This window comes from Mesocricetus auratus, unplaced genomic scaffold (genome assembly GCF_017639785.1).
Source record: "Mesocricetus auratus isolate SY011 unplaced genomic scaffold, BCM_Maur_2.0 Super-Scaffold_100013, whole genome shotgun sequence".
In the NCBI taxonomy this organism is placed as follows: Eukaryota; Metazoa; Chordata; class Mammalia; order Rodentia; family Cricetidae; genus Mesocricetus; species Mesocricetus auratus.
The window spans coordinates 57,948,814-57,971,870 of record NW_024429196.1 but is presented as its reverse complement, the minus strand read 5'-3'; the positions used below and the strand labels follow the sequence as shown (position 1 = coordinate 57,971,870).

Genomic DNA, 23,057 nt, shown 5'->3' with positions numbered 1-23,057 from the left:
CCATTTGTAGCAGTTATTAGAATATCTTCAGGGCAGGTCTATTGTGCTGGTGTCAAACAAGGAAGCAAGGATGGCCTGATGAACATTCAAATGAAGGCAGACCCAGCAGTTTTTAGAATAGTGGGGTCTAAGTGTTTTTCTGAGAATTTTCTCCCTCCCAGCATTCTTTGTCAGAACTAAACCATTCTCTCAACCAGTTAGTAATCAACTTCTCCTTGGTGCCAAGGAGACTCTTTTGACTTGAAAGAATGAGAGAGGCATTCAATATGTGATGAATAAATAAAGTTGTTGAGTAAAGTTCATCACTCACCTAGTTCACAAAAATTTTATTTGCTGTCATTTACATGTCTGGAGCTATTCCAGAGTCTGTCTAGGATCAAGAAGTCAGTCTCTGACCTCAGTGGTTTTCATTTTAAAAAAAGGCAAAGATCACTGCAATTCAGTCTAATAAACACTGTAACTGGGATTTAGGTAACAATAGAAAGAGAGAGGTCTGTGGCATGGTGGAGTAGGGAAGAGAATAAGGAAGGCTTCTGAATAACAAAAACATCTCAACTGGGTCTTGTAAGATGACAAAGAATGTTTCAGACATTCTAGGCATGGCAGTAGAGACTTCTAATCCTAGCACTTGGGAGATGGCAGTAGAGGCAATTCAAGATCATCCTTAACTACATGTTTGGTTCAAGGCTAGTCTGGGTGAATATGAGACTCTCTGTTGCTCTCAGTTAAAAAAAATAGAATAAAAACAAGGGCCAAGTCAAGTGTGGTAGTGCAAGCTTGCAATCCCAGTACATTGAAGGTTGGGATCTTGCATTTCTGATCAGTCTGTACGACATACCTTATGTCAAATGAAGAATGAGGAGGAGGTAGAGAGATGTCTTCCTGCTTAAGAAAGCTTGATGTGCAATTCTGAAGACCAGATCCTGGTACCTATGTAATTAATTAGACATCATGCACACTCCTCTAACCACAGGAGAGACAGAGGATGACTGAGTTTCTCTGTTTCCAACCTAACAAGAAACTCAAACCGCAAGCTCAAGGAGAGACCCTGCCTCAAAGAAACACACAAAGTGATTGGCACTTGAAAACTTCTTGTGACCTTCAAGTGTGTGAACAGGGATGCATACCACTCCACCCCCTGTGCACGCGCGCGCGCGCGCACACACACACACACACACACACACACACACACACACACACACACGACAGGCAGAGAACAAGTCTCTTTTAAAAGATGAAGGAAGAGAGGCTAAAGGATACAAGATAGCATATACTTAGTGGTGAAAATTAGCTACAGGACAAAGAAAAGCCTTAAAAACTTGGTAGAGGTCCCACTACAATGAGCATTAAAGACCCTACTCTCTTTCCATCCTGCTGAACACAGGCAGCTTGCTGTGGACTCTCAATAGGTTTATGGTTTCTAAGAGTAATTCTCATATTGAAGAGAAAATTGAGAGAAGGGTATAGGGGAGATAGACCAAAAGGTATTTAGGCCCTGGAGAAGGCATGAGTCTCATTTCTCTTGTTCTAGGATTTCTGAAGCATTTTCGGCTGTAGGACATTTTAGTTTAAATAATAGCTGCTGAAGAAATATGCCTTTAATTGTTCTAATTATACTTTCTCCTCCTGAGTCACCAAAAGATGTGTGAGAAAAAGCCTTCCTGTGGCTCTTCCCACCACAAACAGACCTACTTCCTCACGCATAGCATGAGTGCCTATAGCTTAGTAATAATGTTACCAGAGATTTCAGGGAGAACTCAGCTCACCAGGGAATTCCTAGAATATGAACCTAAACATTTAACTTATTCCAAGATTCCATCTGTGACAGGTGTAATCATTCTCAGAGGAATATTTTTGCAACCCGGGGAGAAGATAATCCACTTTTTCTCATATTAGGGAGAGAGTAGGAGGACAGGGCAGCAGCTGACGCTTGGGGAGAGACATTCTTCCTTTCTTTAACAGCCCATTTTCTGATGTGTTTGGAATTAGACTAAATTGTGTTAGGTAGACTTTTTGAAAGCTGTCACTTTGAAAGGGCAGGCTGCCAAGTTCCTAGCCATAATATAACTTAAAAACAGAAGAAGTGGCTTCCCATGGTTCTGTTCCATTTTGCTGGAGCTGGGCTTGGACAGGGAGATGTGAATTCATTTGCTGCTTGTGGTGACTGAGGCCTGAACAGTGGTGAAATTCTTTCTAAGCTATGTCTGGCTTGGTCAATAAACAAAGCACAATCTGCCCACCAACCTAACAGATGTTTTCTGTTTACCACACATGTGGGAAGGGGACACTGGGAGGCAAATGGGCACTAGAATGCCTTGTGTCATTTTCATACCTGTGCTCACGCTCCATGGAAGCCAACTACAAATATCTTGCTATACCTGCATACTGCAAAAACAAAATTCTGTTCCTGGCTTCCATGACCAACCAGAGATATGCTATTCATTCAGTGGCACTGGAGACCTCTCCTCCTTCCCTAACACTAACTCTCAGTACCCTGATTTGGATTTAGTTTGTCTCCCCGAAGGTTCATATGCTAAACTTGGTCTCAGTGTGGAGAACTTAGAAGCAGAGCTTAGTGAATGGTCCTTGTGTCACTGGGAGTGTGCCCTTCATGAAGGTAGGTTTTTACAAAAGATAGAGCCTGACCAGACACCACCCTCTGCAAGCCTGGCTATGAGACAGACCACTCTCTGCAAGCCTGGCTATGAGACAGACCACTCTCTGCAGGCCTGGCCATGAGATAGACCACTCTCTGCAGGCCTGGCCATGAGACAGACCACTCTCTGCAGGCCTGGCCATGAGATAGACCACTCTCTGCAGGCCTGGCCATGAGATAGACCACTCTCTGCAGGCCTGGCTATGAGACAGACCACTCTCTGCAGGCCTGGCCATGAGACAGACCACTCTCTGCAGGCCTGGCCATGAGATAGACCACTCTCTGCAGGCCTGGCCATGAGATAGACCACTCTCTGCAGGCCTGGCCATGAGATAGACCACTCTCTGCAGGCCTGGCCATGAGACAGACCACTCTCTGCAGGCCTGGCCATGAGATAGACCACTCTCTGCAGGCCTGGCCATGAGACAGACCACTCTCTGCAGGCCTGGCCATGAGATAGACCACTCTCTGCAGGCCTGGCCATGAGATAGACCACTCTCTGCAGGCCTGGCCATGAGATAGACCACTCTCTGCAGGCCTGGCTATGAGACAGACCACTCTCTGCAGGCCTGGCCATGAGACAGACCACTCTCTGCAGGCCTGGCTATGAGATAGACCACTCTCTGCAGGCCTGGCTATGAGATAGACCACTCTCTGCAGGCCTGGCCATGAGACAGACCACTCTCTGCAGGCCTGGCTATGAGACAGACCACTCTCTGCAGGCCTGGCCATGAGATAGACCACTCTCTGCAGGCCTGGCCATGAGACAGACCACTCTCTGCAGGCCTGGCCATGAGATAGACCACTCTCTGCAGGCCTGGCCATGAGACAGACCACTCTCTGCAGGCCTGGCCATGAGATAGACCACTCTCTGCAGGCCTGGCCATGAGATAGACCACTCTCTGCAGGCCTGGCTATGAGACAGACCACTCTCTGCAGGCCTGGCCATGAGACAGACCACTCTCTGCAGGCCTGGCCATGAGACAGACCACTCTCTGCAGGCCTGGCCATGAGATAGACCACTCTCTGCAGGCCTGGCCATGAGATAGACCACTCTCTGCAGGCCTGGCCATGAGATAGACCACTCTCTGCAGGCCTGGCCATGAGATAGACCACTCTCTGCAGGCCTGGCCATGAGACAGACCACTCTCTGCAGGCCTGGCCATGAGATAGACCACTCTCTGCAGGCCTGGCCATGAGATAGACCACTCTCTGCAGGCCTGGCCATGAGATAGACCACTCTCTGCAGGCCTGGCCATGAGATAGACCACTCTCTGCAGGCCTGGCCATGAGATAGACCACTCTCTGCAGGCCTGGCCATGAGATAGACCACTCTCTGCAGGCCTGGCCATGAGATAGACCACTCTCTGCAGGCCTGGCCATGAGACAGACCACTCTCTGCAGGCCTGGCTATGAGATCTCTTCTTCTCTTGCCAAGCCTCTGCCTTTATGATGCCATGTGTCATAAATCATGAGTCATCGTTCAGCTTCCTCATCTGAGCTAAAATATGTGGCTTAAACTGTCAGCATCCAACCACCCCATCTCTCTCTCCTCCTCTCTTCCCTTTCCCCTCCCCTCTTCCATCGGTCCTTCCTCCTCTTTTTCTCAACTCTTCTCCTCCCCTCCCCTCTCCTCTGCTCTCTTCTCTTCCTCTCTTTCTTCTTCCCTTTCTCCCACTCGTAAGTATATCTTTTCTTTATAAAAACCCAGTCTCAGGTATTTCTTTACAGTAATGAGAGACAGATTAAAATACCCAGTGAGTCCACTGGCCCATTAGAAGATTACTCTGAAGAGAAGGCAACATGACTATCAGCTTTTGTTTCCAAAGAATAAGTCACCTGGTTTTATTTTTCCATGCATCTTACAAAATTGCCTGGCACCTCCATCATGATTGCTTTTATCTATCAGAGTGGCTTTTACTTTTCCACACCTCAGCCAGTTTAACCTTTGGTGTCCTTTTTTTCCAAGTTTCACATTTTTTGTTTTGTTTTTTTTCCAAGTCTCACTTTTTAAAGGCAATGTTTTCTTAGTTCAGATTGTTTTAAAGTGGAGTCTTAAGAGATTCAATGGGAACGTTTTATTTAGCTTTGTTCTGGTTTCTCCTCACTGAGAATGCAGTGTTTTCCTATGACTATTTCCCTTTTCCAGAGGTGCTGGCTCATTGGGGGTAATGTTGTAATAAAAAATAAATAAAAGATAATCAAAACATGTTTTTGAAATTCCATGCTTAAAATTAAATATTCACAAAAGCAGGAGCAATAGATCAACACATGCACACACATATGCATATACCAGGTGTGTGTGTGTTTGTGTGTGTGTGATGAATTCTAGTGTCATGTACTGTGTATATGTCATGCATCTGCCTAAGTGTGCATCCTGGGGGAGGATAACCCAAGTCCTGATATTCTCAACCTTATTCCTTAGAGACAGGGTGCCTCACTAATCTTGGAATGTACCATTTGTAGACTAGACTGGTAGAAAGTAAACTCCAACAGTCCCTTTGTCTCTGTCCTCTACAGTTCTAGGGTCACAAGAGTGTGTGGCTACACTCAGATTTTAAGTGTGTGCTATGGATCTGAACTCAGGTACTCATGCTTGCATAACAAGCACTGCTTACCCATCTCCTAGTATTGTTCACAAAACAAACTGTATGTGTTTTCACTAACAAAATATCCCCAGATACCACAAGGTGTAGGTGTGTGTGTGTGTGTGTGTGTGTGTGTGTGTGTGCGTGCGTGCCTGCCTGCCTGCCTGCCTGTCTGAGACTTGATACATTCAAACTTTCAAAAGGGCCTTTACTTACCCTTTGTTCTAAGCAGCACGAAGACCTGGTGGTCTTTTTCCAATGTGAAACAAAAGTTCTCACAGAGAGGTCTTGGTAATCTCCCATCCCCTTCTCCAACAGTATATGTGTTCCTCAAAACTACCTGTCTGGAGAATAAATTGTTTGGTAAATGATATTTTAAAAACTGATATGTTTGCTTCTATCATTAATAAAATTAAAATGAAAAAGAAATCAGAGACCCAAATGTTTAGATGTGAGATTCACTTCAGTGAAAGCTATAAGATATGTGGGACACTTCTTATATACTTCCCCAGGTATACATGATGACAAGATGAACAAGGTATAGTCTTCTACTTGAGTTTCCAGTTCTGTAGAGAGTATCACCTGCAAAGTGGTAAAATAAATTTGTTAATGGTGATCTACACCATCTATTCAAAAAGAGAAATGTATTATTCTAAATCTAGAGCAGGGAAGGGCCTGTCTACCTGTAGAGTCAGGAAAAACAAACCAAATATATCTGAGAAGACAAGGTATGTGCACCACACTGCTATAGGGTAAGTGTTCGGAAGGTCTACTTTTTCCTTTTTCTTTTTCAAAAAAATATAAATTTTTATTTAAATTAGAAACAATCTTATTTTACATACCAATCCCAGTTCCCTCTCCCTTCTTCCTCCCATTCCCTCCCATAATCCTCCCATCCCACCCCCATCCACTCCTCAGGGAGGGTGAGGCCTCCCATGGGAAATCATCAAAGTCTGTCTTTTCATTTGGGGCAGGACCTAGAACCACCCCTATGTATCTAAGAGAGTTTCCCTCCATGAGGAGTGGGATCCCAAAGTCCATTCATATACTAGGGATAAATACTGGTGCCACTGTCAGAGGCCCGATAGACTGCCCAGGCCTCCTACCTGTCACACACGTTCAGAGGGCCTGGTTTTGCCCTATGTTGGTTCACCAGCTGTCAGACTAGGGTCTGTGAGCTCCCACTTGCTCAGTTCAGCTGTTTCTGTGGGTTTCCCCATCAGGGTCTTGACTCCTTTATCTCTTTTTTCATCCCTCCACCCTCTCTGCAACTGGATTCCAGGAGTTCGGCTCCGTGCTTAGCTGTGGATCTCTGATTCTGCTTCCATCAGCTACTGGATGAAGGCATTTAAAGTAGTCATCAATCTCATTATAGGGGATGGCATTTAAAGTAGTCATCAATCTCATTATAGGGGAAGGGCATTTAAGGTAGCCTCTCTACTATTGCTTAGATTCTTAGTTGGGGTCATCCTTGTGGATCTCTGGACATTTCCCTAGTGCCAGATTTCTCTTTAAACCTATAATGGCTCCCTCTATTAAGGTATCTCTTTTTATGCTCGCCTCTATTCTTTCCCCAACTCAGTCTTCCTGACCCCTCATGTTCTCCTCCCCACTCCTCTTCTCCCCTCCTCTTTCTCCTCCCTCCCTCCTTCTGTGCTCTCAATTTGTTCAGGAGTGATTGTCCCTTTCCCTTTCTCTGGGGAACCATGTATGTCTTCTCTCTTAGGGTCCTCCTTGTTTCTTAACTTCTCTGGAGGTATAGATTGCAGGCTGGCAATCCTTTGCTCTATATCTAATACCCATATATGGGTGAGTACATACCATGTTTGCCTTTCTCTCTTTTATTTATTCTATGTGTCTTTTACATCATGTATCTTAATCTCATTTATTTCCCACCCCTTCACATCCTCCTTCCACCCCTGCACCCCTCAATAAAACAAAATTTAAGAGAAAAAAAGGAAAAGAAAAAAAGAGAGAAAAATAAAAGAGAAAAATTAAAAGTCTTATCATGGACTGCAGTGGGGCACAGTGAGTCATGCAGTAAACTCCTTTATCCATATCTTTACTTGCAAGTGTTCATTGCAAAAAGTCATTGGTCTACTTTGAGGCCTCTGGTTTTCACTACATTATCAATGCTGGTCCCTCACTGGGACTCTTCTTAGGTAGCCTGTTGTTTCCCTCTGTTGTGGAGGTCCTGCAGCTTTGGGTCTGTGAATAAAGTCCATTCACATGCTCCAGAAGAACATAGATGGAGTAGATGGTGGGGAGGGCCAAGTCATAACCCTGGTTATGGACCAAGTGGCAGGGTTGCTTCACCTGCCAGTTCTCCCTTTGCCTCACCACCAGGGTGAGCTCTCCAGTATTGCCCCAGTTAATTCACCTCTTGCAACAATGAGTGAGGGGTGGAGCCAGTTCTCCTGCTTTAACTTAGGGCAGGCTCTTTCACACTTTGTGCTGCCCAGGTCAGGTATAGGGGCCACTCTCTAGAGTGTTACAACTGGTAAGGGGAAGGGACAGTTATCCTGCTCCTATGACCCTAGGGCCAGCTCCTCTACCTATCTCAGGCAGTGATGGGCAGGGGATTGAGGGGGGCAACTCTCCCCAGCCCATGCTACCCCAAGTCAGATGAATTATGTTGACAATTCTTCCATGCTCCTGGTCTGACAAAGGGTCTGCTTCTGGGCTAGATCCCAGAATTATTCTTATTGGGCACCGTGCATGCCCTCCCAGACACTGATTTTTGAATGTTAGAACACCAGGCTCTGCTCAGATGTTAGGAGCTACTGTCACAACTATTGACTTCTGAGTGATTAGCATATACCAGAACTCCAGATACAGCATCCCTTCCACTTCCTCCCATTCCAACTATACTTTGCAGATAAGGAAACTGAGGTTCAAGGTAATAAAGATAATATGCAACAGATGTAAAGGGTTCCAACAGTCTGGCTGTAAATCATATATTCTTAACCCATTGTGCTGTTAAAAGTAAGAAAAGGGTAGCTCAAAAAATTCAGTAACTCCTTTTTTAAGATTTTGTTTTAAGTTTTCTCTGTGTGTGTGTGTGTGTGTGTGTGTAGAGAGAGAGAGAGAGAGAGAGAGAGAGAGAGAGAGAGAGAGAGAGAGAGAGAGAGCGCTCAGTGTCTATGGAGGCCACAAGAGGCATCAGATCCCCTAAAGCTGGATGTGTACCATGCTGCTTTGGGACAGGAGCTTTAAGGGTCTACTTCTTGACTGGATCCCAGGAATATTCTTACTGGGACCTCACCTGCCCCCCAGACATTGATTTTTGAACTCTAGAAGTCCAGAGACTGCACCAAAAACCTCAAGGTTGGAATTGAAGGTGGCCATAAGCTTCAGTTCATGTGGTGCATGAACTGAACTTGTGTCCTCTGCAAACTTGACTTAGCTGCTGAGGTTGCACAATTACAGAGTAGTGAAGCAGCTCTGTTCAAAATACTAACATCTGAAGAAATTTTGCCATGACCACTTCAGAGTTTTGTGAAGCACAATACCAGTGTTGCAGTGAAGAACCCAGACTGCCTTTGGTAAGGCCAGAATATCCCAAATCACCAAGCTGTCCATCTTTCAGTACCTACTATACAACTCAGAACTAGCACTGTACTGTACAATGTTCAGCTGACCTTACTCAGACTGACTAGATGTTAACCAGTTTCTTTGGGCTGGGACATGAGGTAGAAAGTCTGATGAATCCTCATCTATACCTTTATTTTTCTGTGTAGATAAGGTTCCTTGAAAAGCCAAGGCATTAGAACTAACAAACTTTCTTTTGGGGCAATTGATCATGAAAGATGGAATGTAGTGATTTTGGAGGTAAATATTGAGTGCTTTAGGACCTATAGACGCATGTTCTACAGAGAGACTAATCAGCACCATCATCCCCCCAGCATAGGCAAGGGCTTCCTAACTAGACTTCAAGACTGACACCATTCCAGCCCTCTTCCACTCTGTCCCCAGAAGTGGTTGAAACTTACAAGTATGGACTTAATCATTACGTCAGTCAGTTTACTGTTTGGAGTTTTCACTTGATCCTCAATACAAAGTCTAAACCCCTGACCAAGGTTGATGAGGCTTAGAGACTCCTGGCCTTGAGCATTCATTGTGCTCCTCAACTTCACCTTCTCCCCAGTCAGGCTGTTGTCATCTGGCTTCTCATGTGATCATTCACCCTCCTTCCTCAGCCATTCTCTCTGCCTACACACTCTTCCCCAGCTGCCCTTGTCAACATTAACTGTCAATTTGACACTCCCTAGAATCACCTGAAAAGCCAGTCTCAACTGAGTATTTATCTTCATCAGATTGATCTTGAGGTATGTCTATAAGGCAGTTAGAGGCGATTGCCTAATCAATACTTGTATTTATTTCTTGGGTGGCAACACAAAATAGCACACTATGGAAATCTGACTATAGTAAAGAGTAAATGTACTGAATGCATGCAGAAAGTCCAAAATGATTGTAATATTGTGAAACAATGAAGTAGAAATGTAATATGAATTCATGTAAGGTCTTAAAAATGGAGCCATAAATAAAATAAAAACAGTTGCATAAATAAATATAGCCAAATAGCTACACAGGTGAGAGATCCGTGGGTGTATGGGCTAAATTGCAATCCACTATTGATAGAAATGACATCAGAATGTGTTTTAAGGATTTTGTTTCAGCAGATGCTTAATGTAAATCCCTAGTAAGTTGTAGGTGTCCAATAATGCCTGAGCTGAAGAAACCAAACTACACTTCATTTTACAAGACTTACTTATTGGTTTCATTGTAATTTACTGGGAAAACTACAGTCAGAATAATGTATTTCAGTCAAGAGAAAACTCTTCATGAGGGAAAAGGACAAAATTAAATCTATTAGGAAAAAGAGGGATTCATAAAACTCTGGAAATGACTACTTAAAGGAGGTTGAGGTAGTTTTGCTCAGAGGGTGTCTTGTAGCACCTGCTGTGTGGCCTGCATCCGAGAATGTAGCGAGGTGGTCGGGATAGATGACACAGAGACCGGTCAGTTGCTTTAAGAAAACTTTATCTTCCCAAGTCAGCTTAGGAGGAGACCCCAGTCCGCTTAGGAGAGAGAAGTCTCAGGAGAAGTCTCTCCAAGAAAAAAGAGCTTCCCTTTTTAAGGACTTTTGCCATCCATTTACATACCATTCTTTCCAGACTTCTCACCCTCCTGGCTGGTGGTTTAATCTCCGGCCCCAGAATCGGGGAGACACCGCAGGGGGGGGGAGACAGGAAGAGGCATCTAGCTGTAGGGGGTGTGAAAGTCATGGTATCTCAGTGAGTGAGCCCTTATCTGAGCCCTATCAAGAGCTTTAAAGCACTGAATTGTTTTCAGTAAACATTACACAGATGCCTGCTCCCAGGCCGAAGGGGAAGTGGGTTTCTGCTCAAGGTCTGGTGTCCCCACAATTCACCCCTTTTTATTTTTAAATGAGGCACTCCTGTCTTAGGTCAAGTAGGGTCACCCTCCCTGGCCCGTCTTTGGGGGACCTTGAACCCCTGTCTTAGGTGGGAGTGGGTCTTCCCCACAGGTTGCCCGTCAAAAGAGCGCCCCAACCTTAAAATCATTTGTAATAAGGCTTTATGGCTATCGGGATTGCCATGGGCTAAGGCACTTTGAACTCAGCATGAAGCCAGAATGCCTACTGCCACTGTTACCATTCCTAGGACCCCCACTGACATAGCACCTCTCTGTCACCTGCCCATCCCCCGATCTGGGCCTTAGCATTCTACCACCAACCTTTCTTTGCTACAAGGGTGATTTATAGTTACAATTTGACGGTCAAAACAGTGATAAAGTTTACAATCATTTTAAGATCTACTTAGGAAAGCATTAGAGAGTGCACTTGCACAGATACATTAGGTACAATCATTGATGTTACACATGTAGCATTATAAAAAAATATGAACAAGAGGCTTGTTACACTATTTACAGAGTACCAATTTGTTCCTGTGGTGATGTAGTCTGTAGATTTAATTTCAGTAGTATCAGCCGAACATGCAACCCGAGTCAAAGTCTTTTTGTCGCACCAGGACAAACCACATTTCTCCAGAAGAACACACTGGCATAGGTGTGATTCCAGAAACAGGAACTACCAAGTCTGATATTTCAAGTGACCATGTCCTGTTCAAATACTGAAAAGAGGCTTTTGTCACTCATCACAGTCCATACCAATGTCCAAATGTTTTAAATGGGTCTTTTTTCCCCCAAAGGGAAAAGCTGGCAAAATGAATTCTGTTGTTTTAAGGTGTATCAAAGGCTAGCTGCTAATCTTCCAGTTTTGTTGGCTTTGGGATGAAAACTCACGGGTCCAGGAGGTTGATGTAGCAAGCCTGATGAGAAACTGGAAATCTCGAACTGACTGTTTTATTTCTTTCTCGGGCTGTAGATTTGATGACATCAAGGGTTAGGAACACCGACTTAGGAGATCTCGAACTGGCTTGGGCAGGCTCCCACGGTCTCAGGTCCAGTTTTCTCTGCTCCATGCATCTCACCAAATGTTGTGACAGCTACTGAAGTTTTATTCTTTTCCTGTAAGAAAACACAAACATGCCCTCGACCCCAAATTAGGGTCTTTTCTACTGTCTAGTGTATGGATGTTTCCATTTGACCTGAGTAATAGTTGTTTAACTTTTATTATGTCAGAATCTGTCTGAAGCAGATTCCTCACTGACATTTACATTTTAAAAATTTTTAAATGAGGAGTGGATTATTTAATGAATCATGTGGGGACTGGGGACATTACTCCCCCTTTTATTTTTAAATTTTGTTTGAACTGTTGAAGTTGGACCATAACAGTAGAAGAGTAGAAGGATTTGTCTACCCTCCTTAGTCAACTATCTAGGTGAATTGGGATCACTATTTAAAGTATTAGTAGATGTCCTTTAAAAGGGACATAACCATTAAGTACCTTTGAGAATCATTTAAGGATTGTAAACTATACTATGTCCCAAATAGTCCTTTTTTTTTTACCTGTAACCTGTAGCTCTCACTAGCTGACAAGGCTTCATTTGCATCTAAGCTGACAAGGCCTAATTTGCATCTACACAGCCGTCTTTGGGGGTGGGGGCCTGCCAAAGCGGCAGGACAGTTTCCTGAAAAAAACCTCTTTTTCTCTCTCTCTCTCTCTCTCTCTCTCTCTCTCTCTCTCTCTCTCTCTCTCTCTCTCTCTCTCTCTCTCTCTCTCTCTCTCTCTCTCTCTCTCTCTCTCTCTCTCTCTCTCTCTCTCTCTCTCTCTCTCTCTCTCTCTCTCTCTCTCTCTCTCTCTCTCTCTCTCTCTCTGACTGGCTCTGAGGGCTTAACTTGAATTTTTTGTTAAAATATTAACCAACTGACTGGATGTTTCTTTTGGCTATATCTAAATCAATTTAGGTAGTTTTTAACTGTTTGAAGGGATTTAAGTATCCCTTTAATCATCTAAGGCAATTAGAACAGTTGCTTTTGTCAACATTTACGCATTTACATTTCACACTTCATACATACTGACATGGCCACGTCCATACACACAGACCATGCATACATATCTCTCCTTGCCTAGGTTATGATTAGTTTGTTGAACTGAAACTTCTTTAACAGAACAACTCCAGTCAATCTTTGAATTAAAACAAAAGGTTGAAAAAGTCCTGTATGTCCCTCGTCATTTCTTCATTAGAGAAGTTTTGAGCTACACTCAGCCATACCCACTCCTTGTAATTTTGTAGATGCAAAGTGGAAAGGCCAGGCTTTTGCCAAAAGTTTTTAGAGATGACTCACAAAATTCAATAACCTACCCTATATAAATGTAACCAAACATTTTTATTTTATATACCTTTGCCTTTTTCTTTACTGAATGCTAATACCTCATTTATTAACTGTTACCAATTTTTTTAATTTACCCATCTTTAATCTATCCTCCCATTGAGGATGATCCTCCAATCCACCCTCCAACTGAGGGCAACTTCTTATTTTAGGTTCCCTTTTTTTTCCTGACCTTTGTCAGGCAAGGGCCTACACATTTAATCCAATCCACCCTTTAACTGAGGGTGATCTCTTAGGTTCCCTTTTTTTCCTGACCTTTGTCAGGCAAGGTCCTAAACATTTAATCTGGTACCCCTAGCTTGGTACCCCCTTTTTAATACATACTTATAGCCTTACTTGTTGGCTATCCTTTTAGATTTTTGAGTTTTTATTTACTTTCCTGACCTCAGTGGATCAGGTGAAAAACTGGCCTCATTTATTAACTTTACCAGTTTTTAAAATTTATTTATTTTTAATCCATCCTCCCATTGAGGATGATTCTCTAATCTACCCTCCAACTGAGGGCAACTTCTTAGGTTTAGCTTTTCTTTTTTGACCTTTGTCAGGCAAAGGCCTAGACATTTAATCGGGTACCCCTAGCTTGGTACCCTCTTTTAAATACATACTTATAGCCTTACTATTTGGCTATTCTTTTAGATCTCTGAGTTTTTCTTTACTTTCCTGACCTCAGTGGATCAGGTGAAAGACTGGAGATTTTTCTTATTTTACCCTCTTTTTTTTTTTTTTGGACTGGGTTTTTCTCTATCCTTTTGGAGGCTGTCCTGGAACTCGCTCTATATACAAGGATGGCCTCCGTCCTACCTACCTCTGTCTCTTGAGTGTTGGGATTAAAGTCATATGCCACCAATACCCGACTCTAAAGATCATAGCGAACATCCTTCCAATCTGGGACATTTAAGCCTTCCCCAGTAATGAACCATGGACTCGCACGTTCAATCCATTTTAAGAAGCCTTTCAAGGTTTTAGACTTTACTGTAGTCCCATGTCCTTTAAGTAACTTTTTAACTTGATATTGTAATTTAAGCTTCCCAGAACTATTCCCCATGGTTTTTTTTCTTTTTTCCCCAATCTGTCTCTGGCCAGAAAAAGAGACGAACCCGCTCACTTACCTCGCTTTCACAATCTCGGTGGGACCTCCAATTGTCGCACCTGCTGTGCGGCCTGCATCCGAGAATGTAGTGAGGTGGTCGGGATAGATGACACAGAGACCAGTTGGTTGCTTTAAGAAAACTTTATCTTCCCAAGTCAGCTTAGGAGGAGACCCCAGTTCGCTTAGGAGAGAGAAGTCTCAGGAGAAGTCTCTCCAAGAAAAAAGAGCTTCCCTTTTTAAGGACTTTTGCCATCCATTTACATACCATTCTTTCCAGACTTCTCACCCTCCTGGCTGGTGGTTTAATCTCCGGCCCCAGAATTGGGGAGACACCGCGGGGGGGGGCAGGAAGAGGCATCTAGCCGTAGGGGGTGTGAAAGTCATGGTATCTCAGTGAGTGAGCCCTTATCTGAGCCCTATCAAGAGCTTTAAAGCACTGAATTGTTTTCAGTAAACATTATACAGATGCCTGTTCCCAGGCCGAAGGGGAAGTGGGTTTCTGCTCAAGGTCTGGTGTCCCCACAGTGTCTCAGAGTGGTCTTTAAATGCCACAGTACCAGATGGGCAGAGACTTGCTCTGGATCCATGTGGAAGTCAGACCAGGATGTGTGGTCAGAAAATCCACGGAGAAGAGAGAACAGGGAAGTTGTATAAAAATGGACTGTATGTCCTTTGAGGTAGGGAGTGTACTGTACAATCAAAGACCAGAATCTATGCATAGAGATGGCTCATCCATGCCTAGACCATCTACCAAATGGTCCATAAGGTGCCTTTGTCTCTGAGATTCAGTGATGTTTTAATATTGGGGCATTCCTTCCACTCCTGTTCATGAATGGAGAACTGATGGATCCATTTTGAGATTTTGGTTTGATGATGATGATTAAAAGATACTAAGTTAAAAGGATTTGTGTGTGTGTGTGTGTGTGTGTGTGTGTGAGAGTAGAGAGAGAGAGAGAGAGAGAGAGAGAGAGAAAACAGAGGCAGAGAGACAGAATGAGAGAGTGTTGCATATGTATTTATGTCTATGTGCTCTTGTTTGTGCATACACACTGGTGCATGTGTATATGTGCATATGGAGGCCAGAGGGAATCATTAACCACCTTATTTTTTGAGATAGGGTCTCTCACTGAACCTGGAACTAGACTACCTAGCCAGAAAGCCCTGGAGCTCTGGCTGTGCCCACCCCTTTGGCCCTGTGATTACGAGTGCTTTCTGCTGTCACCTGACTTTTGATAGGAACTGGCAATCTGAACTCAGGTCCTCATGCTTGCACTTTACCCACTGAGTCATCTCCTCATCCCCCATACTGAAGGTATAACCTTCAACAGTTGTATATTCCCAGATCATCCCTAGGTTGTTGCAACATTGAAATTATGGTTTTAATAAGGCCAGAGAAATTAGAAGAAAAGGCAGCATGGAAAAAAGAGTCTCCAAGATTACACATCTGTGGCTTCCAGTTTAAAGGAAAAAGTAATCATCAGGATCCCCTGTATGTTGACAAGTATTCAGGATGAAGTAAAAGTAAAGCAGTGTCTTAGACTTTGCCTGCCTCTTGGCATAGTCAGAGGGTCCCACAAAGTACCCCACACTGCATGGAGTAATTCCATCAGAGTTCATGAGTCACTGTACGTTGATGATCCCACTCTGTGCCAGGTACAGTACCACATTTGCTTACTATAATTTAATCTTCATACATATTTTCCAGGTAGCAATATCCTCATTTGAAAATGCAGAGAACTCAAGTCTGGAAGGAAAATAGTCATACAAGGAATTTTGAGACTCAAATTTCAAATTTAGTTCTACTCAAACTTTGACTTAGAGACTAACAAACTTAAGAGTTTGAGGGAATCTTAATGTGCCCAACTTCTTGGTTTTCTTTTCTACAAGGGAGAAATGGAAGTGATGGGGACTGGAGGTCATATCCAGAATTTCTGCGTAAAGAAATGGGGTTTGGGAATGTTGCAAGGAGATGCTTCCAGTTGGACTCAAGTTCATCAGTTGTGCTAACTAAATGCAGTATGTCTCCAGCCATGGGAGTAAAGCATGTGTCAAGTAGCTAGGCAGCTTGGAAAAGAGAGGCAGGGCTACCTGACTCAACATCCCCTACATGGACCTCCAAATCTATGTACAGAAACAAATTACCCTCTCGGTATCCTAAACGACACCGCAGAGCTTCATGTCTACAGTGTGGTGATCATGTGCATGAGAGAATGAAGACAGGGCAAGTGCGGAGCTCACCTTTCTTTAGAACTAGCATATGTCGGGCTCTCTACAAGTTCCTTTGGCTCATGGACTCTAGTGTCACCATCATCATATGTGTAAGCCTCTGGGTGATGTTGCAACCCAATACGTGAGTTTGTAAAATAAGTGGATGTATGCAATATATGCAAAACTATGTGAGTAGCAAACACATAGTTGGCATGTATACTCCTGACTCCAAAGAACAACAAAAACCATGGAAATTTTAGCATTAAAAAAAATAAAAGAAAGAAAGAAAAAAAGTCTGACACCTAGATGGCTCATTTAGGAGCCAAGGAAGTGTGAGTCTGACTCCGCCTATGCCAGTGGATGTGGTCACATGTTGTCACACAGGAAAGCTGCCTTTCTTTCTAGAGCAGTGTCCCCCTCCCCCTCTCTGCCTTTGAGGAATCAGGGCTACTTTCAGAATTACAGTCGGAGGACATCTGACCCTTCCTGGGGTAGGAGGAGAAGTTTGGATTAATGGCAAGCTTTGTGCCTTTGAGGCTTTGTCAGATTTCATCCCTCCTTTTTGAAAGATGGGGCAATTGAAGTGGCAGTGTCACACAGGGAGGCATAGTCATGATGGAAAGGGCCTGACTTAACAAAACCCAGCATGAGATGGGAAGCTTGAACCCTGACCCTTGCTTCTCTGTATCTAGATCTACAAACTAGCCACCTGTCTCTCCCAAAGTGAGTATTCTGTGCTCTGAAACAAGCTCACAGGTGGGAAGAGGTTAAAAAAATCTGTCTTTCAAAACAAGAGGCTGATTCTCAAATCTGCTGTCCCTTGCTTCCCTTGCAGCTCTATTCAGTCAACTTTCTTCTAGAAAAATAACCTTGATTATTGAGTGTGTGTTTAGGTCAAACATCTTTAATGGTTTTCTTATTTTGTCTCTGCATGAACAGATTACCTGCAAGTGACTGCTGTTCACCTATTCAAAGAGAGGTGGGACAGCAACAAGGTTGATCACCACACGGACAAATACGACAACAACAAACTGATTGTCCGTAGAGGGCAGACTTTCTACGTCCAGATTGACTTCAATCGTCCATATGACCCAAGGCAGGATCTCTTCAGAGTGGAATATGTCATTGGTGAGTGCTGCCTGCCCTAACCATGATACCAGGGAGCACATTGCAGAGAAAGGTGGACACTGGTACGATTATACCCTTTTCAAGTCCTGGGTTTAAGAATGCTTGGTCACATTGGCCACGCAACAATAATTTGAAAATCTAGCATATAAATATGTTTAGTTTAAAAAATCATTTAGCTGGTTTGTTTTTCTCAAATGTTATTGGCGTCCTATAGCTGTGACTTAACTTTACAGTGATTTCATTGGTTTCATGTGCTGGGAGCATTTGTAAACCTCAGCATCTGATTTTCACATTGGGACCCCAAAGTCAGATCTGCAAGAAGGTTGTCTCCAAATGTCTGTGAGAAAAGGATGGTCCAATAAAACCCACTGGCCACTTTGTACTCTACTTTTAAAGACTGATGGCGGGCATTAGGTTCTGCAAAGTACCATTTAGCTTTATTTGGTCCATTGATTCTCAAATTAATTTGGTATTGTTTCCCTTTCACAAAGTCACTAATACTTGACATATCTAAGTAAACATTCTCTGGGCATTTGTGAATATTAAAGGAACACAGGCACAGAAAAGCAAGAGTGGCTCCAAGTAAGGAAATATGTCTGCACAATCACTCACAAGAGCTGAAGGGGAAAAAGCCAGGCAACCCTGTTTTTCTTTCCTGCTGCAGGAAAGAGGATTTATCTCTCAAACAGCAGCTTAAGTGGGAGTCTAAAACTTCTGTTACAATCAGAAATAAGACAAATCTCCATTTGTTTATTGAACAACCAAAAGAAAGCATTGTTGCATGGGTTGCGAAAAGAAATAGTGTTAGAGGGATATCTTTTATAAACAATGGGGAATAAGAGTTAAAACTACATAATTGTGATAGTGTTATGAGCATACATTTAGAAAACATAATGAAGTCAAAATCGGGAAGGCACAGTATTAAAATTTCTTAAGATAGTTAGATAGGGATGGATACTTAAAAATCATGACCTTTGCTTCTCAGATTTAAGCACTTAGAACTAAGAAGTGCTCCATATATAATAGTAACCACAATCTTGAAGGTCTAAAAATATAACATACAAATTTATAAATGTGACATAAATACCATGAGAAATCAATGAAAAAATTAACATATTCTTAAATGAGAAGTTTCAACATGTTTCTCATAGTCTTCCAAGATATCGGTCAAAAGTTACAACATCCCAGTTAGGCTTGAGTATGAGTTTCATGTCCAACTGTGTAACATAGTGACCACAGCTCATGGAAATGCATAAATGTTTTGTTTTGATTTGAGATTTACAGACAAGTTCTTACAATGTAGTCTTACTACAGCTTATTTTGGGGTGCTCTTGGGATCAACATGTATGAAGGAATACAAGACTCAGTATAGCATGAATAATAAAAATCCAGAAACTGATATTGGGGTTCAAGCTGAAGATCAGAAAAGCAAAGCAGTCAGTCAGTAGCTCTTACCTCTACCAAGGCTGAAATGGAGATCCTGTCTTCCCTGTGACTGAAAATTGAATCTCCCATGAGACCCTTTGCTTCTTCCTTATATACCTCTCTAGTACTGGGATTAAAGGAGTAAGCTGTTGCTCTTTTAGACTGATTCACTCTCCTGTAGCCCAAGGTAGTCTTGGACTCACAGAGATCCATCTGCATCTGTCTCCTAAGTCCTGGGATTAAAGGTGTACCAACACTGCCTGGCATCTATGGCTAACCAACTATGGCTGGTTTGCATTCTGATCCTCTGGCAAGCTTTATTAAATCAAGAACAATATATCACCACAACTCAGGGCTTGGAAGAAGGGAAAGTTAAGTGGTAAGGTAACAGAGACCTCAGTGGACCCCAAGGTGTTATATGTAGCTGGACTAGGTTCTTCAGAGTGGTCTCATTGCAAAGAAGTGGGTGAGCCCTTTGTCTCTGTGCATGGAATGGTCCTTAGTTCTTGGTTGCACTTAGGGAAGGGCTGTAATCTTAACAGAGTTGGTTTCCTTTTTGGGCCAGCAAGTTTCTAAGAGTGGGTTAGAGGTGGAGAGCTGTTAGCCACTACTGTCAGCCTTCGGAAGACAGTCTGGGAGACCAAGGTCTTTTAAAAAAACAAAAACAAAAAAGGAATAGTATTGGTTTTATTTCTTCAGTATACATACTCATCTTACTTTTAAGATAAAAATCTATAAAAGTTAACATGCACTTTAAATCTTGCTTAGCCTTTTTACATATTTAGCATTAAGTGATGTTCCATTGTGGCCCTTCTGGGAATTATTACATTTGTCATCAATATAAGAAAAAGAAAGTAACTAAATTCAACATTCTACCATTTAGTAGTTGAGAAGTCACTCACACTTAAAGGAGACAATTAAGGGGATCAGGGATGGGGGATTTGTCTCTTGCCTTTATTTCCTGTCATTCAAAATGCTACAGGAACATTGCAGTAACAGTGTAAGGCTGGGCTAGCCTTGGCTTTCTCCAGTCCTTGCCATTTTTCTTCTGGAAGAAGAAAGTTGAGGGGCTGGTGACAAGGCCTTACATGATGGGAGGAGATAAGTGGCTCCAAATTATTTTTGAAAAGTGACAAGGACTGGAGAAATGCTTAGAATATTGCTCCTGTAGAGAACTTAAGTTCAATTATAGCTTTGATGTCAGTTGACTCACAACCACCTGGAACTCCAGAACCAGAGAATCCAACACCCTCTTCTGGCCTCTACACACACCTGCACTCACATGCACAGAGATACACAAGTACATATTTAAAGCTAAAATAAATCTCTAGAAATTAGAGGGTTGAGCACAGTTAAAATGTATCAACAATGTCAGTCGAAGTATTCATTTTAAAGGATATAGCTAGTACTTGCAGAATGTTATTGTTAATGTTAAAATTACACACACACACACACACACACACACACACAGAGAGAGAGAGAGAGAGAGAGAGAGAGAGAGAGAGAGAGAGAGAGAGAGAGAGAGGTCTTTCTGTCAGTTTGTTTCCAGTCCACAGCCATTTCTTGTTATTGTTTCCTTTAGCTTCCCCAGGACTTTGTCGTGAGATGAGCTGGCACAGGTTAATACTGTGGAGTATCCGTTTGTTGTTATCCTCAGAATCTAGCTCATGGGTCTTATTTAGGAGTGACTCTGCCTTCTAACTAATATCTTGCCTTTGTTTCTCTACCTTCCTTCCCTCTGTTCTCTCTCCCCTTTTGTTTCACCGTTTCTGTTGTTATGAAGAGACACCATGACCATGGCAACTCTTATAAAGGAAAAACATGCTTACATTTTGTCAATTATCATTGTGGTGCAAGATGGCAGTGTTTAGGCAGACATGGTGCTAGAGAAGGAACTGAGAGTCCTACATCTTACCCCTCTGGCAACATGAAGTGGTTTGAATTAGGCATAGCTTGAGCATATATGAGACTTCAAAGCCTGCCCCACAGCGACAAACTTCCTCTAACAAGGCCACACCTACTTCAACAGGGCCACACCTCCTAACAGTGCCACTGCCTGTGAGAATATGGAGATCAATTACATCCAAACTAGCACACCTCTCTTCCTCCTTCCTGTCTTCCTTATTTAAATACACATTTAATATTTAAATGATTCCTTTGAACATAGTTAAGCAAGATGGTCCCAGATAAACCTATGTGTACTGTGTTTTCCAGGGAGAAGGTGTCCAGAAAAGTCCTGGTGAGAGTTAGGACATATTTACTCTGTCAGGATTTTGCAAGCTTCTGTTTGACAACTGCACTCATTAGCTGTGGGCAGACACAGGCAGCTGGAGCATTAGGTGGGAAGTGTTAATGAATTTGAAGAGGTGGGTGTGGCTTTTTCTTTCTCACTCCACCTCAGCCAGCAGCAATGATAAATCATGAAAGCCAGAACTGAGCATTAATTGTGGCTTTGCTAACCTGTGGCTGCAGCTAGGACTTGAGAGCAGTTGGTGGTGTTAATTTGCTGTTACTTTAGCACACTCTCCGTTTCTTCATAGCTAGTTGAGAGAGGGAAAAAAATCACTGCTATTATTGACATACATTAACTGTACAAACTAATGGGCTCTATTGTGACATTGCCAGACATGTATGCACTGTGTCATATTCACTCTCTCTTCTGCTGTCTCTTGCTCTTCTCCTCACCCCTTCCCACCCCTGAATAGTCTGTCTCTCTTCTACTTCCAAGCCAATTTTCCTCTTTTCTTCTTTCCAATAATGACAGACAAAATGACACTCATCTTTTTGTGTGTGGCTTATTTTTTAACATGTTGTCCTTTAACCCCATGGGTTTTCCTGCACAGTTCCTGATTCCATGCACCTTTAGATATAGATACTACTCCACTATAGGTATATATCACATTTTCTGCGTTCATTTTTCTGCGACAGGCACCTTAATCTAATTTCATATCTTGGCTGTAGTAAAAAGTGACGCAGTGCACACAGATATGCAAATTTCCCTATGGTGCGCTGACTTAGATTCCTTCAGGTATGTTCCCAGGAGTGGAATAGCCAGATCATAAACCTAGTTTTAATTTTTTGTAGAACCTGTATGCACTTTTCTACAGGGGCTGTATTAATTTGTACCCACTAATAGGTATGCATTTCTTTCCCACATCCTATTCAGTATTTGCTGTTGTTTTTCCTTCATTTTGTTTTGGTAATAACTATTTGGGCTGAGATGAGAAAGTTGCTCCAAGAAAAGAATGCTTAGTTGTCCTTCTTAGCAGTTCTCCTGAAACAGGAGACGACATTATGTGGCCTTCTGGAGGAATGCTCTGATCCATGAACAACTTCTGCCTTCTTGGGTTTGATCGCAGGAGCCCCAGAGGGTTGAGGTAAGGACTTCAGAGCCTCTCCTGGCCCTCTCCTCAGTCTCACAATGCATCCCACAGCCCCACCCTTCACACTTCCAGTTCCATCAGAAAGAAGGGGAGGAAGACACTATAAGACCCGAACCTTTTATCAGAAAAGACAAGCATTTTCCAGAAACTTCCAAGAAAGCATGCATGCCTTGCTAGCACCTTTCTGGCTGAGGGAACCTGTAAACCCATCATCTTTCCCTGGTTGTATTAGTCACTGTTACATTGTTGTGATCCAAACATTCAAGAAGACAACTTAAAGAAAGGCAAATGTGTTCAGACCCATTGTCTCTGCTAACTTTGAGCCCATGATGGAACAGAATGTGTGGAAGAGGAGGCAATTCAACCCACTTATTGTAGACAGTGAGCAGAGAGACAAGGGACTGAGGACCAGGCGTAAACTTTGAAGGGAGACCTCTAGTGCTCTATTTCCTTCAACTAGGACCCACCTCCTCAACTTCTCAGAACTTCTCAAAATAGTAACTCCTCCTGGAGACCAAGTGATCAATATATGAGCCCATGGGGCATTGCAGATTCAAGCTGTAACACCAGGTGTCTCCAGAGAAGGTGGCGTGGCAGCACTAAGAATGTTTGTAATGTATGTTAGATTCCTGTCCATCTTTGTCAGACTGGAAACACAGGGCCTTTCATGAGAGTATCACTAAGGTTAGCCATTTATGATCACAGCCATCAAGTGCCCCAACATTTCCAGGCCTAGGTCAAATGCATATATGTTATCTATC

At 42.9% G+C, this 23,057-nt stretch overlaps 1 protein-coding gene across 1 annotated transcript in view; it reads left to right on the top strand.

Annotated features, from left to right (window-relative positions):
- F13a1 (coagulation factor XIII A chain) overlaps positions 1 to 23,057 on the top strand; it is a 178,446-nt gene that overhangs the window by 5,426 nt on the left and 149,963 nt on the right. Inside the window, exon 3 of the mRNA XM_005066385.4 lies at positions 17,300 to 17,488. Within this exon, the coding sequence (XP_005066442.1) occupies positions 17,300 to 17,488 (189 nt within the window). The remainder of the gene's footprint in view (positions 1 to 17,299; positions 17,489 to 23,057) is intronic.